The 23,852-nt window shown below is 46.5% G+C and overlaps 3 protein-coding genes across 4 annotated transcripts in view; all 3 read right to left on the bottom strand.

Annotated features, from left to right (window-relative positions):
- Positions 1-2,481: 2,481 nt before the first annotated feature.
- On the bottom strand, positions 2,482-8,710 carry iqcb1 (IQ motif containing B1). 2 transcript variants are annotated; one of them, XM_045698041.2, is made up of 13 exons: positions 8,417-8,694; positions 8,132-8,300; positions 7,760-7,880; positions 7,589-7,682; positions 7,416-7,515; positions 7,145-7,317; positions 6,934-7,043; positions 6,746-6,867; positions 5,765-5,907; positions 5,244-5,392; positions 4,389-4,526; positions 3,122-3,278; positions 2,482-2,962 (listed from the first exon to the last, which is right to left on the bottom strand). In XM_045698041.2, the coding sequence occupies exons 1-13, from the start codon at positions 8,514-8,516 to the stop codon at positions 2,754-2,756; spliced, it is 1,785 nt and encodes a 594-aa protein (XP_045553997.1). In that variant the 5' UTR covers positions 8,517-8,694; the 3' UTR covers positions 2,482-2,753. The 2 variants fall into 2 exon arrangements, with proteins under 2 accessions (XP_045553997.1, XP_045553995.1); XM_045698039.1 differs by having other exon boundaries at positions 6,746-7,043; positions 8,417-8,710.
- Positions 8,711-11,633: 2,923 nt separating this feature from the next.
- ccdc14 (coiled-coil domain containing 14) lies at positions 11,634-17,873 on the bottom strand. The gene is made up of 11 exons (XM_045698032.2): positions 17,454-17,873; positions 17,229-17,284; positions 16,543-16,615; positions 15,776-15,848; positions 15,545-15,688; positions 14,532-15,461; positions 14,255-14,393; positions 13,962-14,044; positions 13,100-13,243; positions 12,766-12,898; positions 11,634-12,534 (listed from the first exon to the last, which is right to left on the bottom strand). Exons 1-11 carry the CDS (start codon positions 17,481-17,483, stop codon positions 11,769-11,771), a joined length of 2,571 nt encoding a protein of 856 aa, XP_045553988.1. The 5' UTR covers positions 17,484-17,873; the 3' UTR covers positions 11,634-11,768.
- A 257-nt stretch (positions 17,874-18,130) lies between these two features.
- LOC106593939 (formin-like protein 2) overlaps positions 18,131-23,852 on the bottom strand; it is a 51,733-nt gene continuing 46,011 nt past the window's right edge. Inside the window, 6 exon segments of the mRNA XM_045698029.2 lie at positions 18,131-19,840; positions 19,915-20,044; positions 20,304-20,402; positions 20,577-20,678; positions 20,807-20,970; positions 21,338-21,467. Of these exon segments, the coding sequence (XP_045553985.2) occupies positions 19,761-19,840; positions 19,915-20,044; positions 20,304-20,402; positions 20,577-20,678; positions 20,807-20,970; positions 21,338-21,467 (705 nt within the window). The 3' untranslated portion in view covers positions 18,131-19,760.

Here is a 23,852-nt window from a genome sequence, read left to right on the forward strand (position 1 = left end):
AAGAGGCAGTGTGAAGTGTGTAAGAGAAACTGGAGCTCCTAACACACACACACGCGCACACACACACACACAAGCACGCACGCACGCGCACACACACACACACACACACACACACACACACACACACACACACACACACACACACACACACACACACACACACACACACACACACACACAGAGACACTACCTTAGCTTTTACACATATTTGCTAACACAATTAGCATGGTTAGCACAGGTCTCACACTAGTCACAGTAATGCTGTATCTCTTGCTTCTTTGAATCGCACCAGTTCACAGAGTGAACTCATATAGGTTATCATTGAATGATTCTCTTTGCAGGAACCACCCGAACAGTCCATTGGAGTCCCCATTTGATAGCCATATGGGAATTCAACACTGTGAGTGGGCCTTTAGGACTAATTTGATTCAAATTGAATTATTTGAATCTACTAAATAACAATAATAAACTTTTAAAGCGTGTGTGTTTCTTCTTCCCATAGGTGGTTGGTTTCTGTCTAACCCAGACTCGCTGTGTTCTGGTGGGGGTCCTAGCTTCCCCTATAGCGGGGGTCTGCCTCTCGCCCCCCCTCATGGGTACAAGCACTACCCCCCCAGGCCAGCTCCCTACCCCCCCCCCTACCTGCCACACCGCACGCACACTTCTGGTGAGACACACCGCCATCTCGCCAGCTCTCTCTTCCAAATCCTTTTTTAACTTTAGTTGAAAAATGAAGCTATCACACCAGCCTGACCTCTTCCCTTGTCCCTCTCATTCTCCGCTCCTCTGTCTCGCTCTCCTTGTCACCCTCATCTCTAACCCCCCCTCCAGTCTCTCTGTCTGAGGGGCTACAGGTGTTGTCTGGGGGTCCTGATGGCTGGTCCAGTGTCTCCTCCCCCGGCCCCTCCTCCTCAGCCCTACCCGTGACCACACCTTCCTCACCCCCGTCCACCAATAGCAGCAGGTACGACACGAAAACATAGATATAGAATAAGTAGAATAAGACATGATATAGCTCTTTAGAATCTACCGAGTTTTTGTTTATAAAGCAAGGTGTGTGTCCTCAGTCAGTACCCTTGTTTGTGGACGGTCGGGCGTACAGACGGGAGTCCCGCCTCTTCTCCCTGCGCCCAGCTTCACGGACCAATCAACAGCGAGAGCCACCCACAGCCACCCAATCACGTCCGGCTGGGCGGGCCCGGTTGGCCACCTGTCTCCACCCATTCCTTCTAACAAACTATGTGATTGGTCGATGCCCACACGGGCATGATCAGTACTGCCCTGGGACCCGGCTCGGGAAGCCCTTTAATGAACACATCTTAGATAATAGGCGTTCCTCTGCCCAGGCGTTGACAGATGTTACATCTTCTGGAAAGGTATTTTCAGTATCAGCTAACCACATCATATTTCATAGTAATCTGATGCCCGACAACACAGTCGATGACGTAGCACTGAACCACTGGTTGATGAATGCAACGTCTGAGCAGGGGAAGGCGACCAACGTGTGTGTGCATGTGATGCCATACAAATGTGTTAGTGTGTGTGCACCTCAAAAAAACCAAGGCCTAGACTCAATCAGATCAAGCGTTAACCGGCGATAGCAGACACCTGCGGATGTTTTGGCGTTGCTGGAGGTGGAACTGGTGAGCAGCTGCTCTTGCGATCATTGTCACGAAGCCACACTGTCCCACTCACGTTAGAAGTTCAGAAGGAGAAAGTGTAGGCTGTATAGAAATAATGACGTTCACATTGAAAACCATTCAACCAAAAAGTTCCTATCATCATAATGGAGGTGTAGATCACATCTCACATTCCACTGTTCTGACTTAGAAACAAGGCTACATGGGATTTCTGTTAATGCAACTCCGTGCAGCCAATGGCAATGTCCACTTTAGGTATAATGCCAGGAGCTGCTTGTGGATTTGACAGCTCCTAACGCAGTTCTACCTCCGGCACCGCCGAAACGACCGCTACGTGGATGTTGGATAAAGTGGATGTGATTGAATCAAGCCCTAAATGTCTCTGCCTGCTTTCAAATGACTTCTCATTCTGTTTGTGGTTCAGCCCTGACAGACTAACTCTGGGCCCTGGCAGACTAACTCTGGGCCCTGGTAATAAGATATGTAAAACCGCCAGCGTTAATATGCAGGAGTCAGAAGAAATAACTATGTGAAACTACGGTACAGAAAAATGTGTATTATGTCTTTGTGCCTTCATTCTGTAAGCTTTATGATAATGTTTCTGTCTGATAAATGCTGTTCGTTGTAAAACGCTGAAAATAAACATTGGCCAATCAAATCTTTCTGGTGTGTGTGTTTTCTGGGTGTGTGTAATAACATAATGACTGTTGGTGTTGGGTAGGCACTCTGGACACACTATTAACACCATTTCAGCACTGGCATGTGAGTTGTTGGACAACAAATAAAAACTCCACTTATCAAAATGACTGAAAGTCTCTAGTCAGGACACACAATGGCATAATAGTAGAAAAGTACAAACTTTAATGCAGTCTTCTCTACACAAAATTGCTTTACAATTCCTTAGACTGAAACTCTTCCTTATTAAGGGACCAGCCATACAGAGGCCGATGAAAAGACCAGTGCAGTAACACACCTGATTCAACTAACCACCGTCCAGACTGAAACCCATGATTGGTTGAATTCCAGAGCAGGTTTGACGTCATAGTGACATTATTACAACAGCCCTATGACAATGTTATAATAGCGTTACAATACTGTTGTGGAACAAGGTTGTCAGCTTCCTCCTAAATACAGTGAGTCTGTGTGGGCAGACTCCGATTCTGGACAGTTGATGTCACCATCTCCCAGCATCTTCCACCAAGGCAGGCGCCCGGCCTGGAGCAAGGCATTGTGGGATTGCCGGGCGCGGGCAGCTACGGGGGCAGAGCGACTCCTGAACACGTCACAGTCGGTTGCTGTGGCGACACTGAGTGAGGGGGCATCTAAGAGAGAAAGATGGATGAAGGGAGAGAAAGAGGGAGAAGGAGAGATTGGTTGTGTGTGTGTGTGTGTGTGTGTGTGTGTGTGTGTGTGTGTGTGTGTGTGTGTGTGTGTGTGTGAGTGTGTGTGTGAGTGTGTGTGTGTGTGTGTGTGATACCTACTCAGCAGTAGTTCCAGGTCGGTGTTGATCTGTGCCAGCAGGGCGTGTGTGTGAGTGTGTTCTCTCAGCTCTGCATCTCTCCCCTGTAGATGCTGGAGCAGCAAGGCTTGGGTCTGAGCATGGAGCTCCCTACTGCCCTCTAGAGACACCACAGAGGACTACACACACACACAGAGAGAGATCGTTACACACACAGAGAGAGATCGTTACACACACAGAGAGAGATCGTTACACACACACACACACAGAGATCGTTACACACACAGAGAGATCGTTACACACACACACAGAGATCGTTACACACACAGAGAGAGAGATCGTTACACACACACACAGAGAGAGATCGTTACACACACACAGAGCGAGATCGTTACACACACACAGAGAGAGATCGTCACACACACACACAGAGAGAGATCGTTACACACACACACACAGAGAGAGATCGTTACACACACACAGAGAGAGATCGTTACACACACAGAGAGAGATCGTTACACACACAGACAGAGATCGTTACACACACACAGAGAGAGATCGTTACACACACAGAGAGAGAACGTTACACACACACAGAGAGAGATCGTTACACACACACAGAGAGAGATCGTTACACACACAGAGAGAGATCGTTACACACACAGAGAGAGATCGTTACACACACACACACACACACACACACAGAGATCCATTACACAGACACACACAGAGAGAGATCGTTACAGACACAGAGAGAGATCCATTACACACACACACACAAGATCCGTTACACACACACAGAGAGATCCGTTACACACACACACACAGACAGAGATCCATTACACACACACACACACACACACACACATCCGTTACACACACACACACACACAGATCCATTACACACACACACAGAGATCCGTTACACACACACACACACACAGATCCATTACACACACACACAGAGATCCGTTCACACACACACACACACACACACACACACACACACACACACACACACACACACACACACACACACACACACACACACACACACACACACACACACACACACACACACACACACGTTTGTTTTACTATCCTTGTGGGGACCAAATACTATTTCCCTAACCCCTAACACTAATTGTAACTGTAACCCTAAAACAGCCTTTTTCCTCGTGGGGACAAGTGAAATGTCCCCACTTGTCCAAATATTCCTTGTGAGGACATCTGGTCCCTTCAAGGACAGTAAAACCAAACACACAACTTGAAGTAATATTCAGAATCACCGGGTGCAGGGCAATATGTTCCTCCACCTCTCTCTTCAGCTCCGCCCTCCGACTGTCAGTCAAACCCCGAGGACCAATCCAAGGAGAGAGGGAAGGAGGGGCTTTCTCAGCTCTCCGCCTCTTCAGAAAGCGAAGGACCTAACAGGGGAGGGACAAAAACTGTCAAGATGAATTCAGATGCTGCTGCATGCTACATTTGTTCAATCGCTGTGTTCAGCTTCTGCTTACAACAGCGGTAGTCTATTGGAAGTGCATGTGTGTTAATACTGCTCTCTGCAGGACAACAGCAGCTCTGTGCTGTGTGTGTGTGTTAATACTGCTCTCTGCAGGACAACAGCAGCTCTGTGCTGTGTGTGTGTGTGTGTTAATACTGCTCTCTGCAGGACAACAGCAGCTCTGTGCTGTGTGTGTGTGTTAATACTGCTCTCTGCAGGACAACAGCAGCTCTGTGCTGTGTGTGTGTGTGTGTTAATACTGCTCTCTGCAGGACAACAGCAGCTCTGTGCTGTGTGTGTGTGTTAATACTGCTCTCTGCAGGACAACAGCAGCTCTGTGCTGTGTGTGTGTGTGTGTGTTAATACTGCTCTCTGCAGGACAACAGCAGCTCTGTGCTGTGTGTGTGTGTGTGTGTGTGTGTTAATACTGCTCTCTGCAGGACAACAGCAGCTCTGTGCTGTGTGTGTGTGTTAATACTGCTCTCTGCAGGACAACAGCAGCTCTGTGCTGTGTGTGTGTGTGTGTATACTGCTCTCTGCAGGACAACAGCAGCTCTGTGCTGTGTGTGTGTGTGAATACTGCTCTCTGCAGGACAACAGCAGCTCTGTGCTGTGTGTGTGTGTGTGTGTGTGTGAATACTGCTCTCTGCAGGACAACAGCAGCTCTGTGCTGTGTGTGTGTGTTTCTCCGTTGCTGGAAGTGTCGTCTCTCTCGGTGGCCTCGCCAAACCCTCTGGATCCGTATGACAGCCTGCCTCTCCACCTCCCCGAGGTACTGCTGCACCTGACCTCACACACACACACACACACACACACACACACACACACACACACACACACACACACACACACACACACACACACACACACACACACACACACACACACACACACAGGGCTGTAGATGGCAGGCCTAACTAAGCAAACAAACTGGCATCATTCCGCTCTGTCTCTGCTGTAACAGGTAGTGTGTGTGTACCTGGGGACAGTAACTGTAGTAACTGTAGTTGTTTCTGATGGAACTCTCTCCTGACTCTCTGTCTCTGCTGTAACAGGTAGTGTGTGTGTACCTGGGGACAGTAACTGTAGTAACTGTAGTTGTTTCTGATGGAACTCTCTCCTGACTCTCTGTCTCTGCTGTAACAGGTAGTGTGTGTGTACCTGGGGACAGTAACTGTAGTAACTGTAGTTGTTTCTGATGGAACTCTCTCCTGGCTCTCTGTCTCCTGACACACAGCTGTAGTCTCAGCTCCTCCTCCCAGCACTCAGCCTGAGCCTGCTGCACTCTCCTCTGCCGCCGCTCCCTACACACACACACACACACACACACACACACACACACACACACACACACACACACACACACACAACTGTCTGGAATTATTCTGATCTTATTTAACATGTATTTTGACAGGAAGTCATGATGAGACCAACATCTCTTCTACAGATGAGCCCTGGAATTACAAAAAATATATACATCAATACAAATACAAAACAGAGATACAAAACACGATCATAGATCGGTGAAAAAAAGAAAGCCCCCACACACACACACACACACACACACACACACACACACACACACACACACACACACACACACACACACACAGACACACAGACACACACAGACACACACAGACACACACACACGGACACACAGACACACGGACACACAGACACACAGACACACAGACACACAGACACACAGACACACAGACACACAGACACACAGACACACAGACACACAGACACACGGACACACACACACGGACACACACACACGGACACACACACACGGACACACACACACGGACACACACACACGGACACACACACACGGACACACACGGACACACACACACACGGACACACACACACACGGACACACACACACACGGACACACACACACACACACGGACACACACACACGGACACACACACACGGACACACACACACACACACACGGACACACGGACACACACACAGACACAGACACACACACGGACACAGACACACACGGACACACACACACACACGACACACACACACACACACACGGACACAGACACACACACAGACACACACACAGACACAGACACACACACAGACACACACACACACGGACACACACACACACCTGAAGCTCCTCTGCAGTGATCTGACAGCTCTGGGCAGACTCTTCACTCTCCTCCTGGTCTGATAGGATCTCCACGCTGCCTGGATGACACACGCCGCTCTCACACACTCCTCTGGCCACGTCTGATAACACAGAGAGAGTGTAAGGCACGCACACACACGAACAACAACAAACACACTATATTTTACCTCTGTGTGATCAGCTGGTTTGGGGACTTTGTGCAGCAGCTTGATCAGTTGGTCCACTTCCTCATCGAAGCCCCGCCCCCTCCATTCTCGACCAATCATGCCCTCCAACCCTGCAACACACAAACCATAAACATCAAGATTGCTTTTGCAAGCATATAAAGTTAACCCATGAAAAAATATATATATCTTAACCTGGAAATATCCCCCTGACCTTTGAACCTGTGGATGATAAGCTGCAGGGCGGATTCTTGTTGCCGGGCAACCAGGAGGAGCGTCCTAATTGCTGCCCCTCCCACAGCAGGGTTGGATGTGTGAGCCATTCGGTACACGACGTCATCCAGAATCACAGACAAGGGGCCTTTTCCCAAACCTGCTACTAACTCACTACAGAGAGGCAGCGGGTAATGAATTTAATTGATATGTGTGTGTGTGTGTGTGTGTGTGTGTGTGTGTGTGTGTGTGTGTGTGTGGTGATATGCTACCTGTTAGCTGTCAGAAGCTGATGCCACAGTGACACACACACGGTTCCCACTCTCTCCTCCTCACTCATTAACATCCTCTCATAGTGGTCTGACTGCAGGACTGAGAGAGAGAGAAGAGGGGTGCATCGTTAGCTAGGTAAGGGGTCTATTTGGTAATGGACGTTAGATCTCACCTTGTGTGGCCAGGTGACCATGGGCTTTCAGAAGCCAACACACAGAGCCCATCACCTTCCTGAAGAAACGAAACATCTCAGGCTGCCCATTCCCCTACAGAGAGAGATATGTCACTAGACATATTTTTGTTGAGGACATTCCAAACTTCAAAAAAAAGTTACGTCCCTTACCGCCAAAGCTCTGTTCATCAGCCGACTGGCCAATGACAGCAGGCTGTCTGTGACGGACGGGAGCAGCCGCCTATGGAAGGCCTCAGTGTCTCCGCCCAGGTCCACACCCACACAGCAGGAGCTAAAGGAGTTTGCATATGCACACAAAGAAATCAATGTCAAATCACTACTACAGATATATGACCCCCACCCTCATAGATCTGCTTGCATCAATTATTATTCCATCAGTTCTATCAGGGCCTTGTAGTAGTATCTGGGGTAGGTAGTCCGTTGGTAGTGTCTAGGCCTGCTTGTTTTAGTGCAGAGTAACAGTCAACACAGATTTTGTTATTCCTTGTTGTGGTTCTGTGGTTCAAGATTCTAAAATCGTACCTGAGAATTTCTGCCAACTGAGTGGCAGTTGCGTAGCCTCCTTCAACTTTGGCATAGTTCAGTTTGAGGGCGTCTCCTGCGCAGTATTGAAGTATGCCGTGGCTGAACAAGGAGTTTTTGAACGCACCCAACTCTCTATCGTCTTGGACAGATATCCTATTCAGAATATCTTCAATGTCGAAAAATAAGGAATGATTGTTAGTTGGGTATCAGGAATAACACACACGTGCAAGCAAAGTAAAATAACACGTTTTTCAATGTAAAAAGGTTAGCTAACTAAATGACCTTGTAATTTTGAGAGAATTTGAGGAACCTTCTGCTCCGGATTAATGTTCGTGCTCGCGACCAGTGCCCGTAGCCCGGCGTCCTTTCTAGCGAGACTCATCGCGAGTTTATTACAGTAATCTTTCGCTCCCAGATCTGAAGTATAAAACCATATACAAAATTGACGAGCTACATTATTCTTCGAATGAAACCAGACACGATCAAGTTGAAATCTATTTTCGTGCTCTCTTGTTGCCACAAGCACTGACGGGGAAGCTTCATTTGTTTCTACAGCAACACTCCTTACGTCACTAATCTGCGACTACAGTTAGCAGGGCCCCATTCCCATTCATTCTTTACAATACATAATTTTTATTTTATTTTTATTAACAACAAATCAATACAAAAAGTACGTGGGGAACACAAGTATTTATAAAGGATATACAAAGGACATTTGGGCTAGGGGTGGGGCTAGGGCTACAATATCACATTTCACAAGGACCTTAAGGGACACTTATAATTCTAACAGCTTTTTTGTTGACACTGTATTTAATTGTCTTAAAATATAGTTACATTTCTTTTTGCAGGGTAATAAAATGTGGTGTTTTGTTTGTAAATATACATTTGGGAATATGAAATTTGGCCAAAAGAATAATGAAATTAATTACATAAAATTGTTTCAATTTATTTCTATCGTAAGTAAAGAATCCAAGCAGTACATCGCTCCATAATAGTGTAAAATCTTCATAAATGTGTTCAATTATAAATCTACTGATGTCTTGCCACAGTTTTCTTACATGAATACAATGCCAAAAAAGACGCAACACTGTTTCTGGGTGGTCATTACAAAAGGTACAATTTGAGTTTATGTTTTTTTTTACTTCTTCATATAGTGGTTGGCAGGATAATATTTATAAATAATTTAAAAAGAAACGTCCTTCATTTTGTTAATAAGTAGGTATGTGTGTGGAAACATTCACACTTTTTTCCAACAGACATAATCAATAAAACCATTCCAATAAGGCATGACATAAGGGACAGATACAACATCCTGTTGAAACAAGGCTTGTATAGCTCTGTTGTTGTTGGATTGACTAAAAGAAAAACTAATTACATTTAAGGCATTTAGCAGACACTCTTATCCAGAGCGACTTACAGTAGTGAATACATACATTTAATTTTCATTTCATGCATTTTTTTTTTTTTGTACTGGCCCCCCGTGGGAATCGAACCCACAACCCTGGCGTTGCACACACCATGCTGGCGTTGCAAACACCATGCTCTACCAACTGAGCCAACTGAGTCACAGGGAAGGCCTAATCTTAGGATGCTTCCTTTTAAGGTTAGTCAGGTCTTGACACGTTCCTGAATAATAAAGCAACACCTGAGGGAAAGGCATCTAAAACAATTGCCAAATATTGAGGTGTTACAGGGATCTTGTAAAGTGATAAGAATTCCTGATAATTAAGTAAAAGACCCTCTGCATTTACCAGTTGGCTCACCAATAGGATATTATTTACCAGTTGGCTCACCAATAGGATATTATTTACCAGTTGGCTCACCAATAGGATATTATTTACCAGTTGGCTCACCAATAGGATATTATTTACCAGTTGGCTCACCAATAGGATATTATTTACCAGTTGGCTCACCAATAGGATATTATTTGGGAACCAATATTCTAAAACCCCAAAAGTATTTTTATACAATATGTCCCGATTATTCCATATATAATATCTGTGTGGAGAAAAACTATGCTTATAAGTTAAGGACCATAACGAGAAAACCAGCCGATGAAAAGCAGAGAATTTCACCTGAACTTTGTCAATATTATAATTGCAAACCAAAATGAAGTTAAGGCCACCAAAAGTAGAGAAGACATGATGAGGAATAAAGTTCCACATAGAAGTGGGTCTTCTTAGGAATTGTTTTCTCCAATTGATCTTAAAAGTATTATTTAAGGTAGGAATGTCCAGAAAATTCAGCCCACCATACTCATAAGTGTTCATTACATCAGTTTTCCTAATGTAATGTGTACGGTTTCTAAACACAAAGTTGAAAAGCATCTGGTCTATCTCCTTCCTTATATTACTGTCAAGATATAAAGATAGAGCGCCATATGTTAGTCTAGAGAAATCTTCAGCCTTGGTTATTAGGACTCTTCCTTTTAAAGATAAGTCCCTCTGTAGCCATTGATTTAGCTTCTTCTGGGTTTTTAAGAGGGTTAAAATTTAGTAAGCCTCTAGACATCTGATCCTTTTAATGGTTATGCCTAAATATGTAAGTTCTTCTTTTACTGGAATACCATAATATGAAGGTGTCACACAATCTTTAACAGCCATGAGTTAACATTTATTAATGTTAAGATAAAAAACAGACGCTTTGGAAAAGGATTCTATCGCATTGATTGATATGGGAATCGGACTAGTGTCTTTCAGAAAAAGTGTAGTATCTTCACCCAGCTGGCTTATAATAATTTCTTTACCAGCTATGGAAATACCTTGTACAGGACTATTATTTAAAGAATTTGTAAGAAGTTGGGTGATTAATAAAAATAGAACGGTGAGATAGGACAACCTTGCCTAATTCCTCTCTTTAACTGAAATCTAGGTGAGATGCCATGATTTAGTTTGATAGAGTTGTTACCATTTGGATAGTCTTAATAGCCTTACAGAAAAAAATCCCAAAGCCACATTTCTCAAGGGAGTGGAAGAGGAACTGATGCTCAACTGTGTCAAATGCTTTATAAAAATCTAAAAATAATATGAAGCTATCCTCGGTTATTAGGTCTGAGTAGCCAAGTATGTCTAATACTAGTCTGATATTGTTAGAAATATGTCTGTTCCTCATAAAGGCAGACTGTGTTTCATCAATGATTGCATCCAGGACTTCTTTCATTCTTTTTGCAAGTAGTAAGGGTAATATCTTCTAGTCATTATTAAGAAGACAAAGTGGATGCCAGTTATGGATGAGCAGAACTTCTTTTTTAGGCTTTAGGTATCAGTGTTATTAACCCTTGACTCATTGTAGGAGGGAGAACATTGTTTTTAATACATCATATTTCCTTCTCCCTTAATTCAAATGACGGGTTGGTTGTTTAGCAACAAAAACGGACACGTGCTCAACTATGGGGCAAAAGAGATAGGGTTGGCATGTCCTTCCCCATTGAAGCGTGTGCTTTGTTTTCCTGAAGTTCTCAGGTAACCCGTCTTTAAAGTAAAGAATAAATAGTAACGAATAAAGAATAAATATTTTATTTGCCATTTTATTCAAATAAAGTACAATTAAAAAGAAACCTAGAAAAAGACATTGGTTATTTTATTACATTGGAATAGATTCAGACTACCTCACTGTGTGTATGTGTGTGTGTGTGTCATCTCTTGAGGTCCTGCTTTATAGTTCTCTGCAAGCTGGCAATGCTGGCGTCCAGAGCGGCCAGCCCGTTCCGGAACTCCTGTTCGTCACGCGTGTCAAAGGTCGAGCTTGACCCTGCGCTCCAATCAGAAGCCAAGGATCTGACCTCACATAAGGAGAGGCCGGTGGAGTCAAGCGAAGTGTTCCGCCCCTTGCCCGGTGATGCCATATCCATGTCCAGACGGCGCCGGTGACTCTGGGACAGGTCAGAGTGTCCAGCACCATTAGAGCAGAGTCCGTTTGATTGGTGGAGATTAGAAAATATACTTTTTAATTGAGGGAAACTCTCGAGGGCAACAGTAAGCCTCTGAAGACCCTGTGGTCCTCCTCCTCTCTGTGACATCACAGGAAGCGGTGACCCCTCAACAGGAAGTGCTGACCTCACAGTCTCTCTCAGTGGGGCGAAGGCCAAAGGTGGGGTGGCTTTTCTTTCCAGAGCCACACACACACTCACGTCCTGATCTGCAAACGCACACACACTCTGACCACCTGGTGTACACACACTGAAGTCCTGCTGATGTGTGTAGTTGCACTCAGGGCCTTTACAGGGCAGGGAGACAGAACCACACCCCTTCTGCTCCAACGACCACAGGTATTGGCTGACTGGGTGGTCTGACGGACCCTGCTGGTCCTGGTATTGGTCCAGAGCTTGTTTAGTGAGAGGGAGGCGGGACGTAGGGATGTCAGTCACAGCAGGAGACTCAGCGACAGGGACCTGTAGAGCTCTGAGAGAGACAGAGAGAAGGGTAAAAAGAAAGAGCAGGAGGAAAAGACAGAGAGAGCGAGAAACAGACAGACATGTGGACAGGTCGAAAGAGAGAAACAGAGACAGACAGAGGACAGAGAGAGAGAAAGACTGTCAGTAAAAAATAAAAACTCCAATCAATTATTAGAAAGTACACACACACACACACACACACACGCACACACGCACGCACACGCATGCACACACACACCTGAGGTGCTCCTGTAGTGTGTGGATCTCTGTCTCCCTCTTCTGGGTGTTGAGGGCCAGTGCAGCGTTCTCCTTCTGACACTCCTCCAGCCTGCTGTTACAGCCCTGCACCTCATCCAGAGCAGACTGCACGTCTACACACACACACAGACAGACAGACACACACACAGACAGACACACACACACTTATATAAAGAGATTATATCCATATTAGATAACACACACAGAGATCCTTTAATCTCAGTGTAATATGGATCAGTTTAAGGCCCTGATCTTCATGTATTTCAGATAGAAAATAGAAAAGAAGTTGAGTACGTTTCCCCCTCATCTATTACCTTTACTGATGCGACTGCACTCCGCCTCACTCTGCTGCAGCTGGCTCTGTGTGTCCACCAGGGCTTGCCGTAGCTCAGTGTTGGCGCGCTGCAGCTCTTGCAGGCTTTTGTGAGCATCGTTGAGCTCCGACTGCAGAGCCGACACTAAGAGACAGAGGAGGTTAGACAGCCGACACTAAGAGACAGAGGAGGTTAGACAGCCGACACTCAGAGACAGAGGAGGTTAGACAGCCGACACTAAGAGACAGAGGAGGTTAGACAGCCGACACTAAGAGACAGAGGAGGTTAGACAGCCGACACTAAGAGACAGAGGAGGTTAGACAGCCGACACTAAGAGACAGAGGAGGTTAGACAGCCGACACTAAGAGGCAGAGGAGGTTAGACAGCCGACACTAAGAGGCAGAGGAGGTTAGACAGCCGACACTAAGAGGCAGAGGAGGTTAGACAGCCGTCACTAAGAGACAGAGGAGGTTAGACAGCCGACACTAAGAGACAGAGGAGGTTAGACAGCCGACACTAAGAGACAGAGGAGGTTAGACAGCCGACACTAAGAGACAGAGGAGGTTAGACAGCCGACACTCAGAGACAGAGGAGGTTAGACAGCCGACACTCAGAGACAGAGGAGGTTAGACAGCCGACACTCAGAGACAGAGGAGGTTAGACAGCCGACACTCAGAGACAGAGGAGGTTAGACAGCCGACACTAAGAGACAGAGGAGGTTAGACAGCCGACACTAAGAGACAGAGGAGGTTAGACAGCCGACACTCAGAGACAGAGGAGGTTAGATACTCAGAGATACAGACACACAATAATAAACTCTCACTGATAGACAGTTGAACGAGGGCCGGGCAGTTTATCTTACCGTCTGTGTCACAGTGGACATCTCTGGCCTCCCTCTCTGCTCGCTCTCTCTCCTGCAACTGTTGGTTCACTATCCTCAGACGCCTGAACACACACGTTAAAGTTATCAATCTTCTGTATGAAACTCACACACACACACACACACACACACACACACACACACACACACACACACACACACACACACACACACACACACACACACACACACACACACACACACACACACACACACACACACACACACACACACACTACACATACACACAGCAGAACCTGGGTGATGGTGCTGACCTGCGTAGCAGTGCGTTCTCACTGCGTAGAGGTTGCAGGACCAGAGCAATCTCAGCCTGGATGTTAGAGCTGCCCACCATGACAGGAAGTAGAGACACTGTCTGCTCCAGCTCACACACCAGACGCTCTGCTACACCGTCTACAGAGGAGGAGGGGGGAGAGAAGAGGAAGAGAGAGAGAGAGGCGGAGATTGAATTTGATTAACATTTGATTAAATAGTCATTTTGACTGATTGATGAGTTGACTGATTATTTTGACAGGTTGGTTGATTGATTACCTTGGCCAGCGAGCAGAGCCTTCAACTCTCCAAGGAGGTACTGAACAGTCATCACCTGACGAGCGGTTCCCTCTGGACTACAGCCCTTAGAGCCCAGCACCAGCGGCATGCGTGTGTAGGAGTGTGTGTGGTGTGTGTATGCCAGCTGGGTGTGTGTTTGTATGTCAAAGCTTGTCTGGGCGCTGGTGTCTCTCACTGGACACTCCTCTTCCTCCTCTCCAGCGTTACCCTCCATGTGGCCGCAAGCCTCCCTGGCTAAGGCCCCTCCATCCTGGGTAGAAACCAGCTGCCCCCCCCTGCCCTGGGATGGAGCATCTGGGGCAGACTGGGGTTGAGTGTTGGCAAGGGGGTGAGGTTGGGGTAGAGGCTGAGAATGAATTTCAGAGAAGAGTACTGGTGGTCCCTGACGAGAGGGAGAGCAGGAAGAAGAGATTGGATGTCCACTTTCTCCAGACACAGAGCTGTCAGAGGACAGGGGGGCAGACAGGGCTAGCCTCTCCACAGAGGGAGCACCGAGGTGCAGGCTACAGGACCTGGAGCTCCTCTGGGCAGCCGGACCTCCAACCCCAGAGACGAAGCCTCCTGGCTGGGCTGCGAGGAGAGAGGGCACTGGGCCTGTGAGAGGGGCTGTGGGTAGAGAGGTAGCTACAGCTCCAGGAGAAGCTAACGGAGCTGTGGAGGTAGAGCCCCCCAGGTGGACTGATGCTACCCCAATGATGGAGCCTCCAGGCTGGGCAAGAGGGACTGAGGGGCCTGGGGGGAGTGTGTTGTTAGGGGGGAGTCTTTGGGGGCTCAGGGTGGGGGTGGAGGTGGTCAGGCGACAGTTAAACCGAGCATCTGACGCCGGCTCTGACGTTCCGGCCGAACTCTGAATATTGTTCCTCATCCCAGGATACGACAGGGATGACAGGATCGTCTTCTGCACGGGAGCTGGAGCAGAGAGAGTTATCCATTTTTGCACACCACGCATGCACACACACACACACCAACACACACGCTCACACAGGTCCCACCTGGTTTTTTAGCAGTCTGAGTGACAGGCCTCTTTGTCTGCTTCCTCCTCTCTGTGTCTACCCTCTCCTTTCCCAGAGTGCACAGCGGTCGGGATTTGGTGGCTCGAGTCTTCCCTGCTCCCCTGACGGAGATAGGCTTGGCCTCTATCACACAATGCAAACACTTTGGTTAATAACTTCAACTAGAAATGTAAAGGTTCTGTAGAAACAGAGTAAATAGTTGACTGGTACCTGCCGTCTCTGCCTGGAGAATGACATTGAGCAGCGCAGCACACTGATCCAGACCCTTGTGAATGGTTGTCACCTTAGAGAGAGCATAGATGTAAACCAACTTACCATATAATCACTGTTAGGTGATTATAACTCTTATTAATATATTACACAAATAGGCTTGTTATTAACTTGTTATAGGCTTGTTATTAACTTATTAACTTGTTATTAACTTGTTATAGGCTTGTTATAAGCTTGTTATAGGCTTGTTATTAACTTGTTATAGGCTTGTTATAGGCTTGTTATTAACTTATTAACTTGTTATTAGCTTGTTATAAGCTTGTTATAGGCTTGTTATAGGCTTGTTATAGGCTTGTTAGTAACTTGTTAGTAACTTGTTATAGGCTTGTTATTAACTTGTTATAGGCTTGTTATTAACTTGTTATAGGCTTGTTAGTAACTTGTTATAGGCTTGTTATTAACTTGTTATAGGCTTGTTATTAACTTGATATAGGCTTGTTATAGGCTTGTTATTAACTTGTTATAGGCTTGTTATTAACTTATTAACTTGTTATTAACTTGTTATAGGCTTGTTATAGGCTTGTTATAAGCTTGTTATTAACTTGTTATTGGCTTGTTATAGGCTTGTTATTAACTTGTTATAGGCTTGTTATTAACTTGTTATAGGCTTGTTATAGGCTTGTTATAGGCTTGTTATTAACTTGTTATAGGCTTGTTATAGGCTTGTTATTAACGTTGCTGCTGACTGTTTATGGATGTGTTATTACCTGGTCCTCTGAGTCTGTGGAGTAGAGGGAATAAGCCGGCTCAGTAGAAGTTACAAGTGGACGCCCTGCTCCCCTACAGAACAGAGGGACAGTGATTGGACATAATGACGCTCTGCAACAGGGATGTGACTTATCAGTCCTGTGTGTTCTCCTACCTCAGGGGACGGACTAACTCAATATACTTTAAATTGACAAAAACCAAATGGAAAGTGTAGAAATGATAATGGACCTACATTCATACAGTTTCTTGACTGTGTCCAGCTCACTGATAGCAGGTTGATGTTTATTGTCATGACTCTTTCCCTGGAGACAGAACTGAGCATTTTCAGCTAGATGGGCCAGCTGCAAAGTCCAAATCTGCTACATTGTAAATGTAAAAAATTCATGACACAAAAACGTGCTTTTTGGTCTTAATTTAAGGATATGGTTAGTAGTGTGGTTAAGGTTAGGTTAAAATCTGATTTTTATGCCACTTTACAGAGCTGCCCCCAGGGCAAGATTCATGACAACAAATGCCAATCTGCTCGCTAATAATAAACGAAATGATGAAAGCTAGACAGTCAGGGAGCCTTGAAAATTCCCAAAACGATGGACAGAGGACTATTATTTGCAAATTTTAGCGGCGAGGAAATATTTCAGTGCGGTCGTCCGGACTTCGTTGAAGACCCCGGGGTTAAACGAGTTACCTCTTCTTTGAGCCCTGGCCCCTGCCACCTCCAGTCAGTCTTCCAGAGGATATCACCTGTCAGTCAAAAACAGGGGCTGAATCTGAATACGCTCTAAAATGGTGTCCTTTCCCTGGGAGGCTTGGGGGAAAAGCTAGACACCACCATATGAGGCTAACTACAGTCATTATCAAGACGGCTAAGAACCAGTTCGCAGGCACATTGTGAATAGCTGAGATGTCTTACCTTGTGTCTAGCAAGCCCTTGCTTTGGCATAGCTGGCTAGTCAACTGCTGTCCAAATCGAAGGAAGAAAAACGGTAGCTAACAAATTCTTTCCAAGAGTTGCCCTAATCAACTATCTGCAAACTGCACTAACTTTGAGTGCACAACATGAAGCATTCTCTGACTGACTATCTATAGCGAAACTAGTTGATGTTGTCACGTTGAAGCTTTTGTTACAGTTATTAGCTTCTTGTTTTTTTTTTACTGGCGCTAGCATAAACAAGAACCGGCGGGTTTTGTTTGAAACAGGAAGTAACGTCGTGACTAATGAAAACATCGCTGCCAAACGTCCAATGAATGTTATTGGCGGATGTAAGCTGATGTCGTAATTTTCAGTTTATCGATTGAATGAAGCAAATGTCACTCAAATGTAGCCCCCTCTCCCTCCTCCCTAAATGTTGGTCTGACGACGCTGAATTCTGTGACACCATGGAGACGAGATGATACAATTTAACGCCAAAGATTATTTTATTACCATTAGCGTCCCCCCCGGGAATATGTGAAAAAATAATATATTGTGTTGTTGGATTAATGTAAAACTTACTATGGAAAGAAATGTTATGATATAAATATATGTTCAATGTTACTAGTGAGGGTCTTGTGAGGGTCTTCCAGTGGTAAACACACAGAGACACAGTCTGACTGGATACAGTTTATTTACACAACGAGTGCAGATTAAGAATGAACATCAACACTGACAAACAGCAGGGGTGGGAGTGGGGGATAAAAGCAACAAGCGGGATTCCCTAGAAAATATATATACACGTAGAAAAGTATTGTGCTGTTGTTTTTTGCAGTTACATTTTTAATGATTTTTTTATGAAATGGAGCGATCCCTCTCGAGTCTCCCTAGAAGTTGGTCCCATGAGCCAGGAAAGATCATGGGTGGTGTAGTAGCCTAGGTGCCAGACATTCTGCATTCAAGAACACTACATCCTTTACCTCACCTTGACAAGATCACAGAAAAGGAGTCAGTTGGCTATAAAGCAGAAACAGACTGGGACTTTTGGATGGCAAGGATAAGACAGGGACCTTTATTTTAGGGTAGTATGGGGTATCAACTCCTGTCCTCGAGGGCCACAGTGTCTACTGGTTTTCGTACTTCTTTTAATCAGAGACCGATTTCTACCTGGGAAACCAGGTGTGTGTGCACTCTGCAGCCAATCATTATCAGTAACATTAAACGATCAATCAAGTGCCAGGGAGAAAGGAAAACCAGCAGGACTGAGGAACTGGAGGGCCTGAGCTTTGAAAAAACCCTGTTGGAGGTTAAAGGTATTAAAGGTAGTAAATAGTAAACACAGTCAAATGTAGTGAACGTAGCGAGCGCTGTACACGTTTCACTGTCACACAGCAGCAGACAGAGAAGAGGGAACCTTGTAGGAGTGAGCTTTCGAACACTATTCTCAGTGTTCAATTCTGGCATCTTACAGCTGGATAGGAGTGGGTTAAGAACCCTTTGTGATGTCATTATCAATTAGAATTGGTTGGAATGTTCAACAAGAAGAAACTCTTCAAACTTCTCCCCCTCCCTTCTCAATATCCTATGACAGCGATCATGTCATCACACAGCTTTAGAGACACATACTGTACATCACTAATACTAATTGGACAAAAAACAACTGTTTATTTTTGCTGTTCTGTTTTCCTGTTCTGTTTTGCTTGTCATGTCTGCTATTAACTGATAAACTGGCAATGCTATGTAGCTATTAAATGACCAGACTGTGTTGCTACTAAATGTCCAGTCACTGTCATCGCGTATCAAGTTCTTCCCTCTCGGGTTTAGAGGACAGAAAGTCAAAGTGCATGGTGGGTTGCAGGTTGATTCCAGGGCTACAGTCCAGGGTTATGGGAGGGTTATAAACAGTAATAATCACCGAAGAAGCTTCATAACATGTGTAAGTAACACAGAGGGGATGGGGGGTGGGGGGGCAGTGATGTCAGACCAGACAGGTGAGGTCACAGGTAATCTTGATGTCTGTCTTGCTATAGAGTTCAAAGTTCAGAGTTCAGCTTCTCTCTGGTAGTCACTACTCCAGAGGCCGTCTCTCTCTCTCTCTCTCTCTCTCTCTCTTTCTCTCTCTCTCTAACTGCCTCTCTTTTCCCCCACGCTTCTCTCCTCTCTCTATCGCATTGTTATACCGCTTTATCTCTCCCACCTAGCTTTCCCTCACCTCTCTCTCCCCTCTACCCTGTATATCTCTCTCCAACAGTATCTCTCCCTCATCTCTCTCTATCTCTACCATCTCTCTCTGAGAGTTTAGTTGTGTTATTCAGTGTGGGTGGGATCACAGAAGAAGCGAGAGCTGCGTTTGGCCGTCCTGGCAGTGAAAGGGACGGTCTTCAGCACTGCAGACAAAAAACAGCCAATCAAAACACAGCACAAAACTACTGTGTGTATGTGTGTTTGTGTGCGTGCGTACCTGTAATGATGTCCTCTATAGCTCCATCTTTGCCCTCGTAGACATGTCTGCTGTCTTTACCGCCCTGTCGCCTCCTCAGCTCTGTGATCAGGGACTCCTGCTGCCGCTGCTTTGGACGGTTGGACGGGGACTGTGTGTGTGTGTGTGTGTGTGTGTGAGAGGGAGAGAGAGGTAGAAATAAAGTAGATATGTGTTGGTGAATCAATGTATGTGTGAGGAGTAGAGAAGGAAAGATGGAGCGCGATAAAGAGAGGGAACGAGAGAGGGAAAGAGAAAACATCAGTCCTTCCATTCCACAGAACAGACACTGGATCTGTGAAGTCAAGGTGATGCTGTCATATCCATGGCGACAGACTGGCAGGCCTGTCTCCATGGTAACGGGGCTGTACCTTAGGCTCCTCCTGCTCCTGTTGCAGCTCCTCCTGCTCCAGCTTCTCCATCAGCGCCTGCTCTTGCCTCCTCCTCTGCTCATTCTCCTCCTCCGCCAGCTACACACACACACACACACACACACACACACACACACACACACACACACACACACACACACACACACACACACACACACACACACACACACACATTAAGTTCAACTTTGACTAGCGTCTTTGTGTATACTATAGCTACACACGCACGCACACAAACACACACATTCTGCTCACCCTGTAGGCTTTGATGAATCGTACAAACACAGGGAAGAAGACAGAGGGAGGCATGGTCTTAGAGCTCTCCCCAAAGTGCTTCACCGCATCGTCAAATGCATCCTGAGAACCATAACACAACCAGGACCAGAAAACAGGACCATGAAGGACCATGGTCACCACGGTCATATAACACTTTGATGTATCTGAGGTACCCGTGTGTGTGTGTGAATGTGTGTGTGTGTTCTTGCCTGTGCGATGTGTGCGTCCTCCTGTAGTTTCTGCAGGCGAGTCTCATGTTTGCTGATGAAGTCTTTGAGGAGAGGGTTGTGGCCATGCATGCTGTACTCCCTCCATGACAGCTCCATACCACGCTGACACTCCTTCACGTCACACACCACGTTTTCCAGGGACACTGACACACACACACACACACACACACACACACACACACACACACACACACACACACACACAATATAATAGGTTAGTTCCTTAATATCACACACCACATTCTCCAGGGACACTGACACACACACACACACACACACACACACACACACACACACACACACACACACACACACCACACACACACACACACACAATATAATAGGTTAATTCCGTAATATCACACACCACGTCCTACAGAGAAAGATAACTAACACACACACACACACACACACACACACAATATAATAGGTTAGTTACTTAATATCACACACCACGTTCTGCAGAGAAAGATAACTGACACACACCAAGACAAACACACACATACTCACCTGCGGCAGCTTTCTCTACATAGTGCAGCTCATTGTAGAACAGAGCGACTCCGGGGTATTTCTCTCTCACCACGTTGGCTATGTAATGCAGCAGGGTCTGCTTTCTGTCAGTAGTCTTAGTCTCCAGCAGCTGGAGGAACACACACATTACCTTCTGGTGTGTATTTCACATTCAAAAGTGTGTATGAAGCTTATTATGTGTGTGTTACGTATCACAAAGTATGTATATTAGGTAGAGTGTGTTAGAAATCAGAAGGTGGGTATTAGGTATAAGAAAGAGTGTGTTTGGTAGTGTGTATTAAAAAGAGTGTGTTGGGTAATGTGTATTAAAAAGAGTGTGTTGGGTAATGTGTATTAGAAAGAGTGTGTTGGGTAGTGTGTATTAGGTATTAGAAACAGTGTGTTGGGTAGTGTGTATTAGGTATTAGAAACAGTGTGTTGGGTAGTGTGTATTAGGTATTAGAAACAGTGTGTTGGGTAGTGTGTATTAGGTATTAGAAACAGTGTGTTGGGTAGTGTGTATTAGGTATTAGAAACAGTGTGTTGGGTAGTGTGTATTAGGTATTAGAAACAGTGTGTTGGGTAGTGTGTATTAGGTATTAGAAAGACTGTGTTGGGTAATGTGTATTAGTGTCACAACTTCCGCCGAAGTCGGTCCTTCTCCTTATTCGGGCGGCGTTTGGCGGTCGACGTCACCAGCCTTCTAGCCACCGCCGATCCACTTTTCATTTTCCATTTGTTTTGTCTTTGTTTTACACACCTGATTTCAATCCCATAATTACTGTTTCATTATTTAACCCTCTGTTCTCCCATGGGTTTTTGTGAGTGATTGTTTATTGTATTTTCGGTCTGTCATGGTGTGCGTGTATTTGTTACTTTGTATATTTGACATTTTGAGTAAAAGTACGTTGATTACTCATATCTGCTGTCCTGCGCCTGACTCTCTACACCAGCTACACATTGGACCCGTTACAGAATCACTCACCCAAAGAATGGAGTCAGCAGGAGCAGACGCCCTCCCTGTTCCAGTGGAGGAGCGCGTTCAGCAGCACACGACCATGTTGCAACGTCTGGGCACTGCTATGGATCGCGTGCTGCAGACTATGGATCGTTTGGAGAGAGGAGGAGGTTTTCAGCACCTCCACCAGCCCCACTACAACAGGTCCCACTGTCCACTCCTCTTCCACCTGGTCCCAGCGGGATTCGACTCGCGCTCCCGAGGGAGTATGATGGGACGGATGCCAGGGTTTTCTACTACAACTGGAGCTCTACCTGGCGACCGTCCACCCGGCTCCTTCGGGGCGTGAGAGTGTGTCCGCCCTCGTCTCCTGCCTCTCAGGCAAAGCCCTGGAGTGGGCCAACGCCGTATGGTGTGAGGGAGATGCGGTGTTGGATCATTACGCAGAGGTCACCTGCCGCTTTCGGGGAGTGTTCGACCACCCGCCTGAGGGTCGAGCGGCGGGTGAACGTCTGTTCCACCTGAGGCAGGGGACGAGGAGCGCGCAGGATTTCGCCTTGGACTTCCGGAGCCTGGCCGCCAGCGCGGGATGGAACGACAGGGCCCTGATCGATCACTACAGGTGCAGTCTGCGCGAGGACGTCTGTCGGGAGTTGGGCTGCCGAGACAACACCCTCACATTGGACCAGCTGGTGGACCTGTCCATCCGGCTGGACAACCTGCTGACTGCCCGCGGACGTCCGGATCGGGACCTGTCAGTTCAATCCCCCAGCACCTCCAATCCCCCAGCACCTCCATGGAGCTGGGAGGTGCTGCACTTAGGGCGACCGGAGGAGGGGCCATTCCCTGCACCATCTGTGGCCGCAGAGGGCACACTGCTGGTCGGGGCTGGAGGGGTTCCTCAGGGAGTCGAGGCAGCAGGCAGGGCACTATCGTGTCACCCCAGGTGAGTCGGCACCAGGCTCACCCAGAGCCCCCTGTTGCTCACATGTATGTGTTTATTTCATTTCCTGAGTTTTCCCCACATTCCTAGCATAAGGCACTAGTAGATTCAGGCGCAGCTGGGAATTTTATTGACCGTTCATTTGGTCATAGTTTAGGGATTCCCCTTGTTCCTGTGGATATGCCTTTCCCTGTGCACGCCCTAGATAGTCGACCATTAGGGTCAGGGCTGATTAGGGAGGCCACCGCTCCACTTGACATGGTTACGCAGGAGGGTCATGAGGAGAGAATCAGATTCTTCCTTATTGATTCTCCTGCGTTTCCCGTGGTGCTGGGCTTACCCTGGTTGGCCTATCATGACCCCACTATTTCATGGCAACAGAGGGCTCTCAAGGGGTGGTCACGAGAGTGCTCAGGGAGGTGTGTGGGGGTTTCCATCGGTGCGACTACGGTGGAAAGTCCCGACCAGGTCTCCACCGTGCACATCCCCTCAGAATATGCCGATTTGGCTCTCGCCTTCTGTAAGAAGAGGGCGACTAAATTACCACCTCATCGACGGGGGGATTGTGCGATAAATCTCCTGGTAGACGCAGCACTTCCCAGGAGTCACATGCA

This window comes from Salmo salar, chromosome 16 (genome assembly GCF_965601325.2).
Source record: "Salmo salar chromosome 16, fSalSal1, whole genome shotgun sequence".
In the NCBI taxonomy this organism is placed as follows: Eukaryota; Metazoa; Chordata; class Actinopteri; order Salmoniformes; family Salmonidae; genus Salmo; species Salmo salar.